The sequence below is a fragment of the Dermacentor albipictus genome, chromosome 10 (assembly GCF_038994185.2).
Source record: "Dermacentor albipictus isolate Rhodes 1998 colony chromosome 10, USDA_Dalb.pri_finalv2, whole genome shotgun sequence".
NCBI lineage: Eukaryota > Metazoa > Arthropoda > Arachnida > Ixodida > Ixodidae > Dermacentor > Dermacentor albipictus.
The window spans coordinates 29,464,509-29,480,889 of NC_091830.1; the positions used below are offsets into that span (position 1 = coordinate 29,464,509).

At 49.3% G+C, this 16,381-nt stretch overlaps 1 protein-coding gene across 5 annotated transcripts in view; it reads left to right on the forward strand.

Annotated features, from left to right (window-relative positions):
- LOC139050778 (neprilysin-1-like) overlaps positions 1-16,381 on the forward strand; it is a 71,494-nt gene that overhangs the window by 49,925 nt on the left and 5,188 nt on the right. For 2 of the 5 annotated variants that reach the window (XM_070527526.1, XM_070527524.1), the window contains 4 exons: positions 11,176-11,475; positions 12,933-13,235; positions 14,041-14,429; positions 15,418-15,790. In XM_070527526.1, coding sequence (XP_070383627.1) covers positions 11,212-11,475; positions 12,933-13,235; positions 14,041-14,429; positions 15,418-15,790 — 1,329 coding nt within the window. In that variant the 5' untranslated portion in view covers positions 11,176-11,211. Of the gene's footprint in view, positions 1-854; positions 1,118-5,781; positions 5,989-8,620; positions 8,779-11,175; positions 11,476-12,932; positions 13,236-14,040; positions 14,430-15,417; positions 15,791-16,381 lie in introns of those variants that run through there. The other 3 variants (XM_070527525.1, XM_070527522.1, XM_070527523.1) reach the window with 3 other exon arrangements.

The window sequence follows — 16,381 nt, forward strand, 5'->3', positions numbered from 1 at the left end:
CCGAACTGATAGCGGGCTTCCCTGCGTCTCCGGTGTTTCCGATACACAGTCACAGCGGACGAGAGAAGCAGATTTGTAAGCGATGTGACTACCGTTGCAGCGCAGGGGCCAAAAATAACGTGAAACTTCTCAACTCAACGCGCGCGTGAGAGTTCAAGCCGAGACGGCCGAAAACAACGATAAATGCGAGGGATGCTGGGCGTTTTCGGAAGTGAGTGTGCGCTAGCGCCCCCTGCCAATTGCTCTGGCGAGAGTGTCTGTATTTCAGTCGCAGAATTATCATCATATTGGCACTCCGCGGCAGTGGAGTGCTCCGGTGCAGAATTCGTCGGCCACTCCGAAGCTGCCATTGCAATTCACTGTAACTCAGCCTATCAGCTAATCACCACTGTCACCAACATCATCATCAACATTATACCACCTAAGCATATTTCGTGCTGCGAGTGCCTTCCCCTGGTCGTCGCCCATTATTTACTCGAACCACGGCCGTTCGATGGAAACGCACAACAGCGGTTTAATAGACATATATACTAACCCAAAAATTACGGGGAGGAAGGGGAGAGGGAGGACGGCTGCACGCGCCCGGTGGGCCCTCCCCCCTCTGGCTACGCCACTGATTTCGAACAGTCTGTCATGAAGCTGTCCGATCCCCAGTGCCAACCCAGTCTTTCATTTGTTAGCTCATCTCCTTTTTTCCTCAATTAGGCCACGAGCTGTCCTTTACGAAATAAAAGGATTCATTCATTCATTCATTCATTCATTCATTCAATGGGAGACAATGCGTCAAAGCAAAGTTTCATCAGTTGGCGGCAAGTCCAGAGCCGGCCCTAAAACGATTTGTTCTGTTCCTGCAGGTGCGCAACTACGTCACAAGAGTTTCAAGTGGTTCATCGGACGTCGGATGCTCTTTTGCACGGATGGCTTCGACGGTGTGGCAGCTCTGCTGAAAAACGTGGAACTTTTCCAGTTCTTCTTGACTTCGGTTCGCGTCACAAGATGGTGCTCTGATCAACAAGCGCCGTCATCGTCCCCATAAAAACGCATCGCTTGCAAGCAGCAAGCGCAGTTGGCGGCAAGTCCAGAGCCGGCCCTAAAACGATTTGTTCTGTTCCTGCAGGTGAGCTGGTTTCACTGTAGCAACTTTTCTGTACATTCCATGCCGCCAACTGCAAAACTGTCATTTGCTTGATCTACCGCGTGTGTTCTCTTGTGCGCATGTGTGATGGAAGGAAAAGATTGTGCTCAATGTGGGGTTGATTTTGCCGGCGAAGACCGATGTATGGAATGCTCTAACTGTGCATCGTTGTATCACCTCGGTCAAGAGTGCTCAGGTGTGGCTGAAGGCACATTCTTGTCGATGGGCCCGAAAAAGAGGGAAAAGTGGCGGTGTAAAACATGTAGATCAGCGGATTCTTCCCAAGGCAGTTCTAGCCAGTTAACAGCTATTGCTGAAAAGCTGTCGTTGCTGGATTCTATTCGTGCGAAAGTTGAATCTCTTTCCCTGGTTCCGTCGAAAATAGACGAACTGTTGTGCCTCAAGTCCGAGATCGAAGTAGTGAAAACAAAAATGCAGGAAATACACGACTCGGTCGACTTTCTTTCAAATAAATATGATTCCTTGCTGAAAGGATCAGCAACACGAGAGAAACAGGTCACTGAATTGTCTTCTAGGGTGATGGTACTTGAGGATCAGGTCGCTTCTCAGGCAGCTGTCATTCAAGACCTTAGAGGGGAAATAAATGCCTCTGAACAGTATAGTAGGTCCTCAAACCTCGAAATTCATAACTTACCCCAACTTCCTAGTGAAAACTTGACTACTACTGTTGCTGAACTGGCCGCTCAACTGGGCATTGATTCATTCCTGTCAGGTCACGTAGTAGCTGTGCACCGGTTGCCCAGGAAGAGCAAAACAGCTCCAGTTTTAGTGCGCTTCCTTTCGGCGGGCATACGTGACAGCTGGCTGGCAAAGCGAAAGAAACTGAAATCTCTGGCGAAGGAAAATGAGCCCTCGGTTTTCTTTGTCGAAAACTTGACGAAATACAACAGAGAACTGTTCTGGGAGACAAAGACTAAGGCCAAAGAGGCCGATTTCAAGTTCGTATGGGTGAAACATGGCAAAATTTATGCCCGTAAGAAGGAGGGTGACCCAGTTGTGCGCATAATGAGCCCTTGTGACTTGTCTCGGCTAGTCTGACCTCTTATCCTCTGCTTTGTCTGTTGTAATCTTTTTCCTGATTCATGGCTTCGTGCGAACAATTTCGAGACTTTCCTTCTTTTTCTGTTCTTTTAAAACCAGGTGAAGGCACATTCACTGTTTTTCATGCAAACGTGCGTAGTATTCGCAAGCACTGGAATGAATTTTGTGTCCACGCTGGTGCAGTACGTGATATAGCTGATGTTTTTGTCTTAACTGAAATTAATATTGGGCAGGAACATACTGGTCTCTTTCAACTCCAAGGTTATCACAATCATTTTTTGACGCGCAAGGACGGCCGTGGCGGTGGAATTGCCATTTTCATCAAAAATTGTTGGATTTCAAGTCCTCTGAACATAATTTTCACAAGTGCTGAATCGCTAGCCCTTCGTATTCACACACGATCTTTTGCCATCACATTGCTCGCTATTTATAGGCCGCCAAATCAAAGTGTTAGAAAGTTTGTGGACGAATTGCATCTAATTGCTTTTCCATCTGGTCACGTGTGTATGATAGGTGATGTTAACGTTGACGTGCTGAAGAAAGAACGACACATTGTAGCTGATTACTTGAACACGCTTGCTGACGTTGGAATAGATTCTATTATCAACCTTCCCACACGTGTCGAAATTTTGGGTACATCGCTTGTTTCTTCATGCATAGATCACGTCAACGTTCGCACTGAGAACGACCAGGTACTTCCGTTTATTATTGAGCAAAAGCTATCCGATCACTTCTATGTTGGGTGTAGCTTTCTATCGTCTCAGCATGCTGCGGCTAACAACCCAGTATCACAGATAGAGGTTATTGATAAAAGGAAGCTGGACTCGTTGTTGCAAGGCTACGACTGGAAATCTTTCCTAGCAGAAGTTCCTGCCAGTCACCTGTATAAATCTTTTATTGCCGTTTATACGCAGGCAGTGCACTCTTGCAAAAACGTAGTCGTCTTAAAGCAACGAAAGCCGAAATGCCCGTGGATAAATGGAAATGCTCTAACCGCGTTAGCTGAAAAAGAACTAGCCTGGGCGCGTTGTCGGCGCTCACCTAATAATCAGTATCTTCGTGAAGCTTATAAGATGGCTCGCAATAAAGTCACTGCTGTGCTTAGAGGTGCCAGGCGACAGCACTTCCAAGGTAAATTTTCTGAATTTAGAAAAAACCCGTCCAAGACTTGGTCCGTGGTTAACGAATTAAGGGGTCGTCCCCGGAGAGGCCCATACCAAACTATTGCGAAGAATTTCGGTCCACCATCTATAACGTTAGCAGACCAATTTAATTCCTTTTTCTCGTCTACTGCAGCAAGCTTGTCCGGTAATACGGCTAGTTATTGTATGCCGCAATCGGTAGTTGACTCTGCATTTCTACCTGAGTGTACCGAGGATGATATTCGCTACATCTTATTTAACTTAAAACAGCACAAGTCGGTTGGATTAGATGGTGTATCTGTGGACGTCCTTCGCAGAAATTTTGAGGCCCTAAAGAATGTTCTTTTAGCAATTATAAATAACATTATAACCACGAAAGAAATACCGCCTGGCCTCAAGGAAGCGCTTGTAGTTCCTCTCTTCAAAAGCGGACAGGTCAATGTTGTCACAAACTACAGGCCAATTTCGATACTTTCGTGCATTGCTCTTATACTTGAAAAGCATATTTTTCACGTAATGCAGAGCTTCATTGACGCGCACAACATAATGTCGCCTAATCAGTACGGATTTACTTGTGGGCGTGGTACTAGATTAGCATTAGATGAATTAACCGATTTCCTTAATGGTACTCTTGAAATTAGTGCATTCGCTTGTGCATTATTTCTGGACGTATCAAAAGCTTTTGACTCCGTCAACCATGAAATTTTACTTTGTAAACTTCATAGCTATGGCTTCCGAGGGCCTTTTCTAACTTTCCTTAAGAATTATTTGCACGGTCGAATTCAAGTAGTAGTTCTCGGAAATATTAAAAGCAAACCTAGACAGTTGAGCGCTGGAGTTCCCCAAGGGTCGATTTTAGCTCCCCTTTTATTCAACTTGTACGTTAATGATCTCAGTCAAGCAATTTTTCGCTGTCGGGTGTTTCAATACGCAGATGACACGCTTTTAGTATCTCGTCACACTAATTACCATCAAGCCGTTGCGGAATTACAAACTGACACTACAAATGGTATCACTTGGTACCGTAAAAACTTAATTTCTATTAACCAGAATAAAACTAAATTAGTATGTTTTCACGATCCACTGAAATCTATTCCTGTCATCACTCCACTGTTTCTTCATTCTCCTCTGTGTAACAATTGCTCTTGCTCTCCTATTCCATACCTCTCAAGTGTCAATTATCTCGGTGTTCATTTCGATTCTAACATGTCCTGGAACACTCACTTGGCTAACGTTTGTGAAAGGCTGCGCAAAATAGCCTGCCTACTGCATTCTATTAAAGCACTATGCCCAATTTACGTAAGGAAAACAATAGCACATGCATTAGCGTACAGTGTGCTAAGATATGGAATCTGTTCTTTTTATTTCTGTTCAGTGTTTTGGCGCAATAAAGTTGATTCTTTACTAAAATCCATAATTCGGGCGGTGATGTATGGTGTGCACATTACTAACAATTCCAGTCTTTTTTCATGCTCGCACATGCCCTCGTTCAGGCTGTTATTCAAAGAAACGGTAATCCTTTTGTATATATGGAACAATGAGTTCTGCCTCCCGTATGTCCCCGCCAGAGCATTACGTACACGTGACCGCTTTACCTTACCAAGAGTAAGGACAAGATATGGCAAACGTGTCCGTGCCTTCTATGTACCTGATGTATTAAATGACCTGCCAGAAAAAGTTTTATCTTCCAGCACACGGAAAGAAGTTAAATCTTACATTTTTGATTTGTATGTGTAATTTGGTTTCTTTTCTTCCTTTCTTTCTTTCTTTCTTTCTTTAGTTTTATTTTTGAGTTTTGTACATAACTGATTTACTGTGCCGCTCCCTGGCTTGCTCCATTCTGCCGAGCGCTGCCCCACAAGCCCATTGTTGGCTTGGGCAGGCTCGTATTTGTATGTAATTTTCGAAATAAATAAATCATTTATATATATATATATATTTCGCTAGTGGCGCATCGATCAACTGACCGCAGCAAACTCATACCAGAGTTAAAAGCTGAGTTTTGAGATCCGCTACAATTGAAGAACCTTCCATACACATGATTTGTCCATCATCAAATGCTCTGGGAGTGCGGGTCGCTGGGCCCGAAGTTCACCAAGGAAGAGTGGGACGCCCGCCTGCGAAGTCCCGTCTTTGAGGATCAAATCCTGGCCGTCCAGCGCGCCCGCGATCGGGCCGGCAGACTAGATCTGTCAGTCCCGTCGTGGGATTAACCAGGTGCGCGTTTTATCGTGCTTTGCTGGACCAAATAAAAGTTTATTCACTCACTCACTCACTGCAGAATCTGACAGAATCTGACAATTCCTGCAGAATCTGACAGACGTGATAAACTAATCCGCCCTAAATAATGCCCCTTTCGGCAAAGTCTGCAGGCCGAGCCGCCTTTCCTGTGGAAATCACTTAAACCATGTTGTAAAGCCCCGCCCCCACCCCTTTTTTCAGATCACGCCCGCAAGCTCCTGAGAATATTACCCAACGCCATCGTCCCCTTCGACCGAGCCCAACCTTCCCTCCTCTTCTCTTCACCCAGTTGGCTCACAAACGTCGTCGCCCTTACAGACTCCTAAAAGAGGGCACCTACAAAAAATTGGCTGAGGCTTAGCTTGGTTAAGCCTAGTCAGATGCGAAGCATATTGGTGGCTAAACTTGGTAAGTAACTTGTCGCCGAGCCGCATACTGAGCACGTTGCTTGGCCAGATGTTCTTCCCGCTCTTCATCAGTCTCTGTAGCATGCCGCAACCTTCTCTTCTCATTCCAACGAGCAGCTCTGTCTCCAGGAAGCATCTCACCTCGTGAGTGTCTAGCAGAGGCAAGCGCAGCTGCTTATATACCGCCGCGACGCCGCGAGCGACGGCGCGAGTTGGAGCCCCGTTTCTCCTCTGTCGTGATGTCACGGTGTCACGTGGTATTGAAGGCGACACCGCCGCGCCTGAGGAGCTGGGTTGAGCTCTCGAGCGACGGCGCGAGTTGGAGCCCCGTTTCTCCTCTGTCGTGACGTCACGGTGTCACGTGGTATTGAAGGCGACACCGCCGCGCCTGAGGAGCTGGGTTGAGCTCTCGAGCGACGGCGCGAGTTGGAGCCCCGTTTCTCCTCTGTCGTGACGTCACGGTGTCACGTGGTATTGAAGGCGACACCGCCGCGCCTGAGGAGCTGGGTTGAGCTCTAGTAATATGCTTCGCATGAAAAGGGCGTAGCCGCCCTGTGATCTAGATGTGCTCAAGATGTGAAATAGATGTGGTCTGAGCCCCGATGCACACGCCCCAGCACCAGAGCGGAGGCGAGCGAACGGATCGAGGCAGCCTACTGTAAACTCACTAGGCCGCACTTTATTTTCTCGCCAGAAACTTTACTTGCGTAAGTTCACAGCATTCTTCGCGCTTAGTGTCGGGTCTACAGAACAAAATGCATTTTCGTCAGCACCACAAAATACGGCGTACACAAAGTTTAAGTAAACGTAAATATACATGAATTTCGTAGCTCGCAATAAGTTATTCACGTACGTAATAAAACACCTATAGTGCCGATAAATATTCAGTAGCTTGGAGATCATTCGGAGAGTAAAATTCCAAGATCGCTCGCATTTTAATAAGCTCGCGGAATCGGATTGTCCCGAACTGCATCCCTGGTAAAGAACATACAGGCCTGGATGACGAACCGATCACAGAACGACGACTGAGGAGATGTGGAATCCACTTCTTTCGCTTTGATCGAGGGGAACATTGACTTGCTTGACAAGCTTTAGGAAATGCTTTATGCACGCATTAGTGCGATCAAACTTCATTTCCAGATCGGACTTGATGTGAATGGAACGCGTCGAAACAGAATTTAGCGTGTGTATCCCAAGGCCATCTTTTACTTTCACCCTCTCTCTCTCTCTCTCTCTCTCTCTCTCTGTCTCTCTCTCTCTCTCTTGGGGCCCTTTCAATACGTCAACCCCTTCGCCACGCAGAGTGCTATGTAGGCGACTTTACGCAAGCCGACACAAATCTTCGCGTTTCAATAAAGAGCTCTCTCTCTCTCTCTCTCTCTCTCTCTCTCTCTCTCTGTTGGTGGGTAATTGGTTGCTTTTATGAATGGCTTATACTTCCTACGGGGGATTGGCCAACATTCGGATGAGTTAGAAAAGTTCAGTGGCAATTTAAAGGTGATTGTGAGAGAAATGCGTTAGCATTGCGTTGCACCTGTTTGCGGTCCCGGATCCATGATTTAAATCGCGGTTCGCCACATTGCCAGAAGCTCATTCGACGCGCGGTCTGTACCTCTTTGAGGAGCGACGTGCAACTGACGGGGATCTGAGGCAGACCACCGTCAATAAGACGAGTAAACACGTCTCACTTCCAAAAGGTTCGTCGTCTCTTTCCGGCATGTGTTACTTCGGTTTCAGCGTGCTGAACACTGAAGAAACCCGAATATATATATATATATATATATATATATATATATATATATATATATATATGTGTGTGTGTGTGTGTGTGTGTGTGTGTGTGTGTGTGTGTGTGTGTGTACCACGTGACCGGCTTCACCGACTCTTCACATACACCCTTTTGCTTTTTGACTCTTCTAATGCGAACATGTAATGAGGAGGGAAGATAACCGATGGTCATTAAGGGTTACGGACTGGATTCCAAGGGAAGGGAAGCGTAGCAGGGGGCGGCAGAAAGTTAGGTGGGCTGATGAGATTAAGAAGTTTGCAGGGACGGCATGGCCACAATTAGTACATGACCGGGGTTGTTGGAGAAATATGGGAGAGGCCTTTGCCCTGCAGTGGGCGTAACCAGGCTGATGATGATGATGATGATGATGATGATTATGATGATGATGATGATGATGATGATGATGATAGATAGATAGATAGATAGATAGATAGATAGATAGATAGATAGATAGATAGATAGATAGATAGATAGATAGATAGATAGATAGATAGATAGATAGATAGATAGATAGATAGATAGATAGATAGATAGATAGATAGATAGATAGAGTCGGATACAACTTTAGAAAAAAGGGGAAGCCCCGCCCAGATGACCGAAGCGGCGAAGTCACCGGCCGTCCGGCGCATGACGTCGGTCCAGAGTGCGCGCCCATTGGTGGATGCTTGTGTGCATCCTCCTCGGAGGAGTAAGCGCCCCCTTTTTTTTCTAAAGTTGTATCCGACTATAGATTCATGCGAAGGCGTGAATCTATCTAGCCAAACCTAAAGCTTTTCGTCGCGAGGCCATCACCATCATCCCTTCGCTGGCCTTCGTCTTCTCCTTCACGCGAGCTCGAGCTCTCGGCGCGCGTACTGGAAAGAAGAAGCGTTCTTGTTCTCCGACAGTCGAGCCTTCGATCCTCGTACCTGGCTTCGCGACGCCGCTTCGCGAAGCCTCGCCAGGTTCTTCGGTCACGCCCTCTTCCCGGGACAGAGCTGCGAGATGGGAGAAGCGGAGGAGGTGAGCCCGGTCCTATAGAAACCCGCCTGGATGGCTAGGAAGGCGGCGACGGCGTTCGTGAGAGACGGCACTGCACTTAACTCTTCCACTCTCTTTGAAGTCACTTCCCACACACGCGTTCGTTGGTCGAACGGGGATGCGTGTGCTCGATTATAACTGGGCCTGTTGAGTTTCTGTGGCGGGCCGCCATCGAAAACGCGTGCACTAAGATCAGCCGCCTGCGACACTGAAAAACGCCGTGCAGGCAAGTATATGACAAGCCCGCGGTGCCATGTTCATTAAGTGATCTCGAACTTGATATACGTTATAGAGGATACGTTATAGAGGATACGTTATAGATACGTTATACGTTATAGAGGAGACCATATAGAGGAAGTTCACGTTCAGCCCGCGGGGCCATGTTCACTAAGTAATCTCGAACTTGATATAAGAGCAAGTTCACGTTCAAAATCATGCAAAGCGCAACATTACTTCGACTGGTTTGGCAGAGGGACGGCCATTGTCAAGAATACTTTTGCAGGCGCGTGACAGTTTTGCTGTTGCGCTAGTTGCGCAATATGTTGCAGCAACGGGCTACCCGAAGTGTAGTAAAATTGCCGTAAGAAGCGAGGCGCACTTCTTACGACTCATTAACCGCCGGATCCAAATAACTACTGAATTTCTGTACGTACATATATATGATTCTCTTCAGAACTTATAAATCGTGCAAAATGAAAGCGCATGAAAAAAAAATGACAACTGGCCACAGGTGGAATACGAACCCATGTCTTCGTATCGTGCGTGTGATACTCTTGCTGATTAAGCGACCGTGGTGCTGTTTCCCGTCCATTTTCTTGGCTATTTAACTATGTGTAGGATAGTTAACCCTGGGAGTGTTAACCAGCGCTACCACTCATGGCTTTGGCGGCGGATATAGAACGTCCTTCTGCCGGAGGGCGTCGTGTCATACGCAAACTTGGGAGACGGCAACTGGACAGTAAACCCACGTAGCTAACCTGAAGGCGTTAAAGTTGCCGGAAATGAGACAGTGGACATAGGACACAATGAATATAAGATGAATCGTGATAACAGCTTTAACAGTGAGTGCTCACTGTCAATGTTAAAGCTGTTATAACGCTTCAGCTTGTGTCCATTGTGGCGTTCCTTTAGTTGTTTGTGGCAACTTCGGCTGGTCGTTTCGGAGCGCTCGAGATTACTAGATGGCTAGAGTGGACTGTTAGATTTTGTACAGGTTGAATGAGACAGCGCGCATTGTCTTGGGGGGGGGGGGGGGGAGGGGTAAAGGGGTTCTTTCCTGTCTGCTTTCTTTACGTCGAACGCTCTCAGGTGCTCTGAGACCTGTCGAGGAGCAGTCGCCGAGCTTGAAAGCGTTCTTGGTCACGTCAATCACGACACAGCGTCATTTTGCCTGGGAGCGTCGTGCGCTATGGCTAGGCTTTGACACAGCTTCGACGCCAGAGCACTTTGTTTTTCTGCAGTCCCGTGGTTTCGCATCGTGACGCTTCCTCCTCCGAGAGCGAGTCGCACGTTAGGCTTCCATGTTTAACCTCCACCTCCGAGATTGAGAAACGCTGGTTGAACCCGACTCTGAGTCATCCAGTCAGATGCCATCAGAAACTTCCTACAGCAAGAGAATGCCTCGACTCTGAGGGATGCCGTAGTGAAGAGGTTCCGGTCACTTTTGTCCATCCGGTCTCCATTCACCTGCACACGAATTTTGGCATGCATATATATACCGCCCCCGTAGTAATCGGTCTGCCGCGGCCGGCATCCGAACCCCAGACCTCATTTCATTTCATTTGGAAATGAATGGCAGTAGAATAGAGAAAAGTATATAATAGCTGTGTCTTACCAGTACTCACCTACGGGGCAGAAACCTGGAGGCTTACGAAAAGGGTTCTACTCAAATTGAGGACGACGCAACGAGCTACGGAAAGAAGAATGATAGGTGTAACGTTAAGGGATAAGAAAAGAGCAGATTGCGTGAGGGAACAAACGCGAGTTAATGACATCTTAGTGGAAATCAAGAAAAAGAAATGGGCATTGGCAGGACATGTAACGAGGAGGGAAGATAACCGATGGTCATTAAGGGTTACGGACTGGATCCCAAGGGAAGGGAAGCGTAGCAGGGGCGGCAGAAAGTTAGGTGGGCGGATGAAATTAAGAAGTTTGCAGGCACGGCATGGCCACCATTAGTACATGACCGGGGTTGTTGGAGAATTATGGGAGAGGCCTTTGCCCTGCTGTGGGCGTAACCGGACTGATGATGATAATGACGATGATGATGATGATGATGGTGATGATGATGATGATGATGATGATGATGATGATGGCAGTAGAATCGCACACGAGCCACAGCGGCGCATGCGCTCTGACGTTGCCGACGCCTTCCCGCAGAGCGACAGCGAGCTTCCTCCAGCGACGCGCAACTTGATGATGTCGGTCCGCGTGGAGGCGTTCGCGTGCATCGAGCTGGTCACCATCGTCGGGGTGGCCGCGTACGTGTTCCTCACGCCGCCTCCCGAACGCGTGCTGCGCAACATCACCTGCATGAACCTGAGCTGCTTCAACCTGGGCCAGGAGCTGTACACGGCCATGGACCTGCGTTTGAACCCCTGCGACGACTTCTACCAGTACACGTGCGGCCGCTGGGCCGAGTATCACCCCGAGTACGAGGACCAGTTCCGGTACCTGGAGGTACGTGCACGCCTGGCGCAATATGGTCTTTCGTTCGCGGCCAGGTGTAAGCCAGTCTTGAAGAAAGCGGATGTTTAGTGCTCCGCCATTACGCATTAGAGTCCATACGTGGAAAGGTACGCGCTCTTCCAAGCGTCCTGAACTCCCGTAGTTGCCGAGCACTGGTTGGGGAGTGCGCTCGTGCCTATTTTTGTCCGTCGGTACCCGACGGTAGCACTCGTCTGCCTCTACATATATATATACCCTCTATACAAATCTCTATATACAACCCATATAAACAAGTGAGCACCGGGTCGTGGTACGTTTCTACCCATTAGAAGAACCGGTGTGGTTTAAGGCGGCACGGGGATTCGAAGTCAGGACCTCCCGCCTGTGAGGCGGGCACTCTACCACTCTGTTACCACACGTTCCAGTCGCATACACAGCAGCTCCGAGCGTCTGTCACGTTTTGATCAGCCTGAATACCTGCCCCGACTATATAGCATTCGTGTGTTCTACATAGAGATCTACTCTACGGAGCGTTGCCAATTTCCCAACACATTGGAAGCAATCTATACATGGTCTTGGGGTAATTCATCATCACTCTGAATCGCGTTCGAAAGCCCGTTCTCTACAGAGGCCTAGAGTTATAGTATAGGCTCTCTTTAGGGAAGGAATCCCATACAGTAACTCTACATAGGCCCCACGTTGCGCACCAGTGTAGCCTTTTCATGGACCGTCCAGTAGGATCACGCTGAAACCACTCTAAACTCTTTTGTAAAAATTACCCTTGTTGTTCTCTCCTTCTGAGCGCTCCGGGGATCACTTCTGGGCTCGTTTCAAACATATCGTGCCCCGCGCAGCACCTCCTTAAATCATTGCTTTCGAAAGATCCAGTTATTTCTTCCGAACCGATTGGACCACCCATACCGCAGCTCTGGGGCACGAGACGCAGCACGCAAGTAAAGCGTTCAAGACTTCTCGTTTCATGTATGAGCATCTGCTCACATACCCACGAGGGCGCCATTTGTTAGAAAATCACTAGCGCTCCTTACATTGTGCGGCAGCAAGCCTTTACCGAGGTCTGGGGCAAACGTAGTCAGAAATCTGGTTATCCGAGTCTTCAGAGACGGTCGAACATGCTGTGTGCTCTTCTGCACACAGCTTTATGGTAATAATTCATGAGAACACAACCTGCGTAGTAATAATTGTGCTGCCTGTGTGGCCTCTGCTGTGTGCAATTCCTGAGCGTTAACCTTTTTCTACCTGTCTCCGAGACGTTTACTCGCTCATCATTGACGGAGCGACTACGTGCCCTTTACAGTCAGCCTTTTGCACCCTCTCCACAGCAAGCACGTGTGTAAGGTAGCACGTTGTTTTCAAACTGTACGAGATCATCCGGTTTTAAAAAGAACGCTTCGCAGCATCTCTAGAAGCGTAAGCGAGCCTGACTTCTCTCTCTCTCTCTTTTGCCCCAGGCTCGCGTGTACCGGACGGCCAACGAAAAGCTCCGCGAGCGCTTGGAGAAGCTCCCTCCTCCGGACAAGCCGCTCTCGGGCACCGACAAGGCGGCCCTCAGCTACCTGGCGTGCGTCGAGGTGCAGACGCGACAAATCGACGTGCCCTGGAAGATCGCCGAGCTGCTCTTCGTGCGGGCCACGGGAGAGGGCGGCAGCGCATCCCTGCTCGAGCCGACCGCGGGCAAGCTGGCCAGCCGGGGCGCGGCCCTCCGCCTCCTGGTGTCGCTGGCGCTCGACCTGGACATCGACGTCCTCTTCAAGGCAAGTGCGGTGTCGCCAAGGAGTCTGGACCAAAAGGAGGCTACTCGTGAAGGAAGTAAACTATGAAGGTCCACTACGTAGCACAGCTATGGCCTTCGCAAGCAAACTTTAAGTAAAGCCGGCCCTTTTCCTTCCTGAAAAAAAGTCGACCCCACACGTGAGTCCGCATTTGCTCGGCAAAATAGCCCCGCGGTGTGCTTGGTTCCCGGTAAGATTCAATTGACGTACACTTCTTGAGTTGTTTTGTCTATATAGCACTGTGGGCATTTTCTCCCGACTTATTCAACTTATTCAGCTTCTTTCTTTCTTAAATTTATCATTATGGCACTTTCGTTACGATGCAAGTGTCCGTATTCGTGTATTTGTGCTGCTATAAATCCATTTGATGGGGCCTGCGGGGTCGTAAAGGCAGCTTTTATCCTCCACTCTTTATTCTCGTTTTGTCTCTTCATTTAAAAAAGGCGAAAAATTGATTGATTGATTGATTGATTGATTGATTGATTGATTGATTGATTGATTGATTGATTGATTGATTGATTGATTGATTGATTGATTGATTGATTGATTGATTGATTGATTGATTTCACTCAAAAGAAAGACAAGTAGAAAATGTCAGTTTAGGACTGCTTTAAGGTAACCAGGCTGACGTAACCCACGTTGCCCTCTTCGGATACATACTTCTGGCTCTCGACCCGCGGAAGTTTCATGTCGTTGCTTCTTTAAACGCGCTGGCCTGACGTAATTCGCGTCGCCCTGACGTAATTCGCGTTGCCCTGACGTAATTCGCGTCGCCCTCTCCGGGCAGATAATGCTGGCCCCCGACCCGCGCACCGACAGCCGGCGGATCGTGAGCGTCTCGCACAGCGAGTCGCTTCTCAGGTGGAAGCGGCACCGCGAGCAGCTCATGACGCCCGTCGCGACGGCCACCTGCATCCGCGAGTTCGTCAACGTCCTGTCCACGGAGCACGCGCTGCGCGTCCAGCTGGCCGCCGCGCTGGTCAAGATGGACGTCGAGGTCACCGCCAAGATGGCGGCCGGGGCGGCCACGTCTCTCGGCGTGGGCGTCTTCGTCACGTTCGCGCAGCTGCCCGCCTTGGAAGCGGCTAAGGTGGCGCCCTCTGCCGCTACATCTCGCACGAACAGGGAGGCCCGCAACGCTGCGGACCCTAACGCAAATCCCGCAGCGCCCTCTACGTAGGTGGTCATTTGTTTGTGCTCACTCTTAGTGATACCAGCGCGGGGGCAGGACCGAATGCGATGTCCCACACGAAAGCAAAAAGTCCCCGTGTATATCTAGATTTAAGAACAAAGCTAACGTTTACCCTAGGTGGTCACAATGAATACGAAGCCCTGTCCTGCAGCGTCTCTAATGGTGCAGCTATTGGTTTGTAACGTTAAAACATCGTCAACGATTCAGTCGATCAGCGTAACCGCCGTGGTTGCTCAGTGGCTAGGCGTTAGGCTGCTGAGCACGAGGTCGCGGGATCGAATCCCGGCTACGGCGGCCGCATTTCGACGGGGGCAGAATGCGAAAACACCTGTCTATATAGATTTAGGTGCACGTTAAAAAACCCCAGGTGGTCGCAATTTCCGGAGTCCTCCACTACGGCGTGCCTCATAATCAGAAAGTGGTTTTGGCACGTAAAACCCCATAATTCATTCAGTCGATCAGCGTAATACTTAGGCTTACGCTGACAATGCTTCTTTCTCCGTAACAGTGAGCATAGTTTTTTGACCGTCTCAGTTTCCCCTTGAGTAAACATCGTCCGAAGTAATCCGCTACCGGCACCCGCCGTGGTTGCTCAGTGGCTATGGTGTTGGGCTGCTGAGCACGAGGTCGCGGGATCGAATCCCGGCCACGGCGGCCGCATTTCGATGGGGGCGAAATGCGAAAACACCCGTGTGCTTAGATTTAGGTGCACGTTAAAGAACCCCAGGTGGTCAAAATTTCCGGAGTCCTCCACTACGGCGTGCCTCATAATCAGAAAGTGGTTTTGGCACGTAAAAACCCAAATATTATTATTATTATTAATCCGCTACCGGAGTCCCTCATGGCCAGACCATTGTTTTGGTATGTCGAACACCATCGTTCGTTAAATCAGCGCCATAACTGTTTTGTCCCGCTGTCTCCGCAGCCATAGGCGATCATATTTTAATGCAGAAACTTTCTGCATGATCGCAGCAGCGGCGACAAAGCGCCCGGAGGCGGCGGCGCCGACAAGAACGGGGATGACGCGGCCAATCCCTGGTTGGCTGCCTTCAACGCTGCCCTCGGCGACAAGGGCAACGTGACGGACGACGAACCGCTGTTCGCAGCCGATCCGAGGCTCTTCGCGCTGGTGCGTGAGGTGCTTGACCAGTACCCGACGAGCCACGTGCGCTACTACACCGCGTTCCACGTGGTGCGCCAACTGGCGCCGTTCACCTCGTACCGGCTGGTGGAAGCCCTGTTCTCGCCCGAGAACAAGACGGCCGCCATGCTGTACTACGCGGACGCGTGCGCAGCGGCGGCGAGCCGGCTCACTTCCTTCGCCCTGGCCAGCTACGTTTTTCAGGTATACGCCGCAGGACGTCCACCAGGACGTCTGGCAAAGACCTGGCGGAAAGTCCTGGTGGAGGACGTCCACCAGGACGTCCGGGAAAGGTCTGGTGGAAAGTCCTGGTGGAAGACGTCCACCAGGACGTCCGGGAAAGATCTGGTGGAAAGTCCTGGTGGAAGACGTCCACCAGGACGTCAGGGACAGACCTGGTGGAAAACGTCCACCAGAACGTCCATCAGGATGTCTGGGAAAGACCTGGTGGAAGACGTCCACCAGTACTACCACCAGGACGTCCTGGTGGACATTCTGGTGGACGTCTTCCACCAGGACTTTCCACCATGCAGGTCTTTCCACCAGGACGTCCCCACCCGGGGTTCTACGGCAAAACCAACATGCACAGTAGTGCGGAGTTATGTACTTGGGTTGGGCATCTTTTGAAGTCGGAGAAGCACAATGCAAGATTTGCTTTGACGAAAAAAACTCGGGAACGTGAGTCAAGAGAAATGGCTGGCTCAAGTACGCAAATATCTGTACTTCAACAGCGTGGACGCAGATTGAAGTGATCAAGGAAGTTTACAACCTAGTACAGGGTAATGTGAAGCGCAA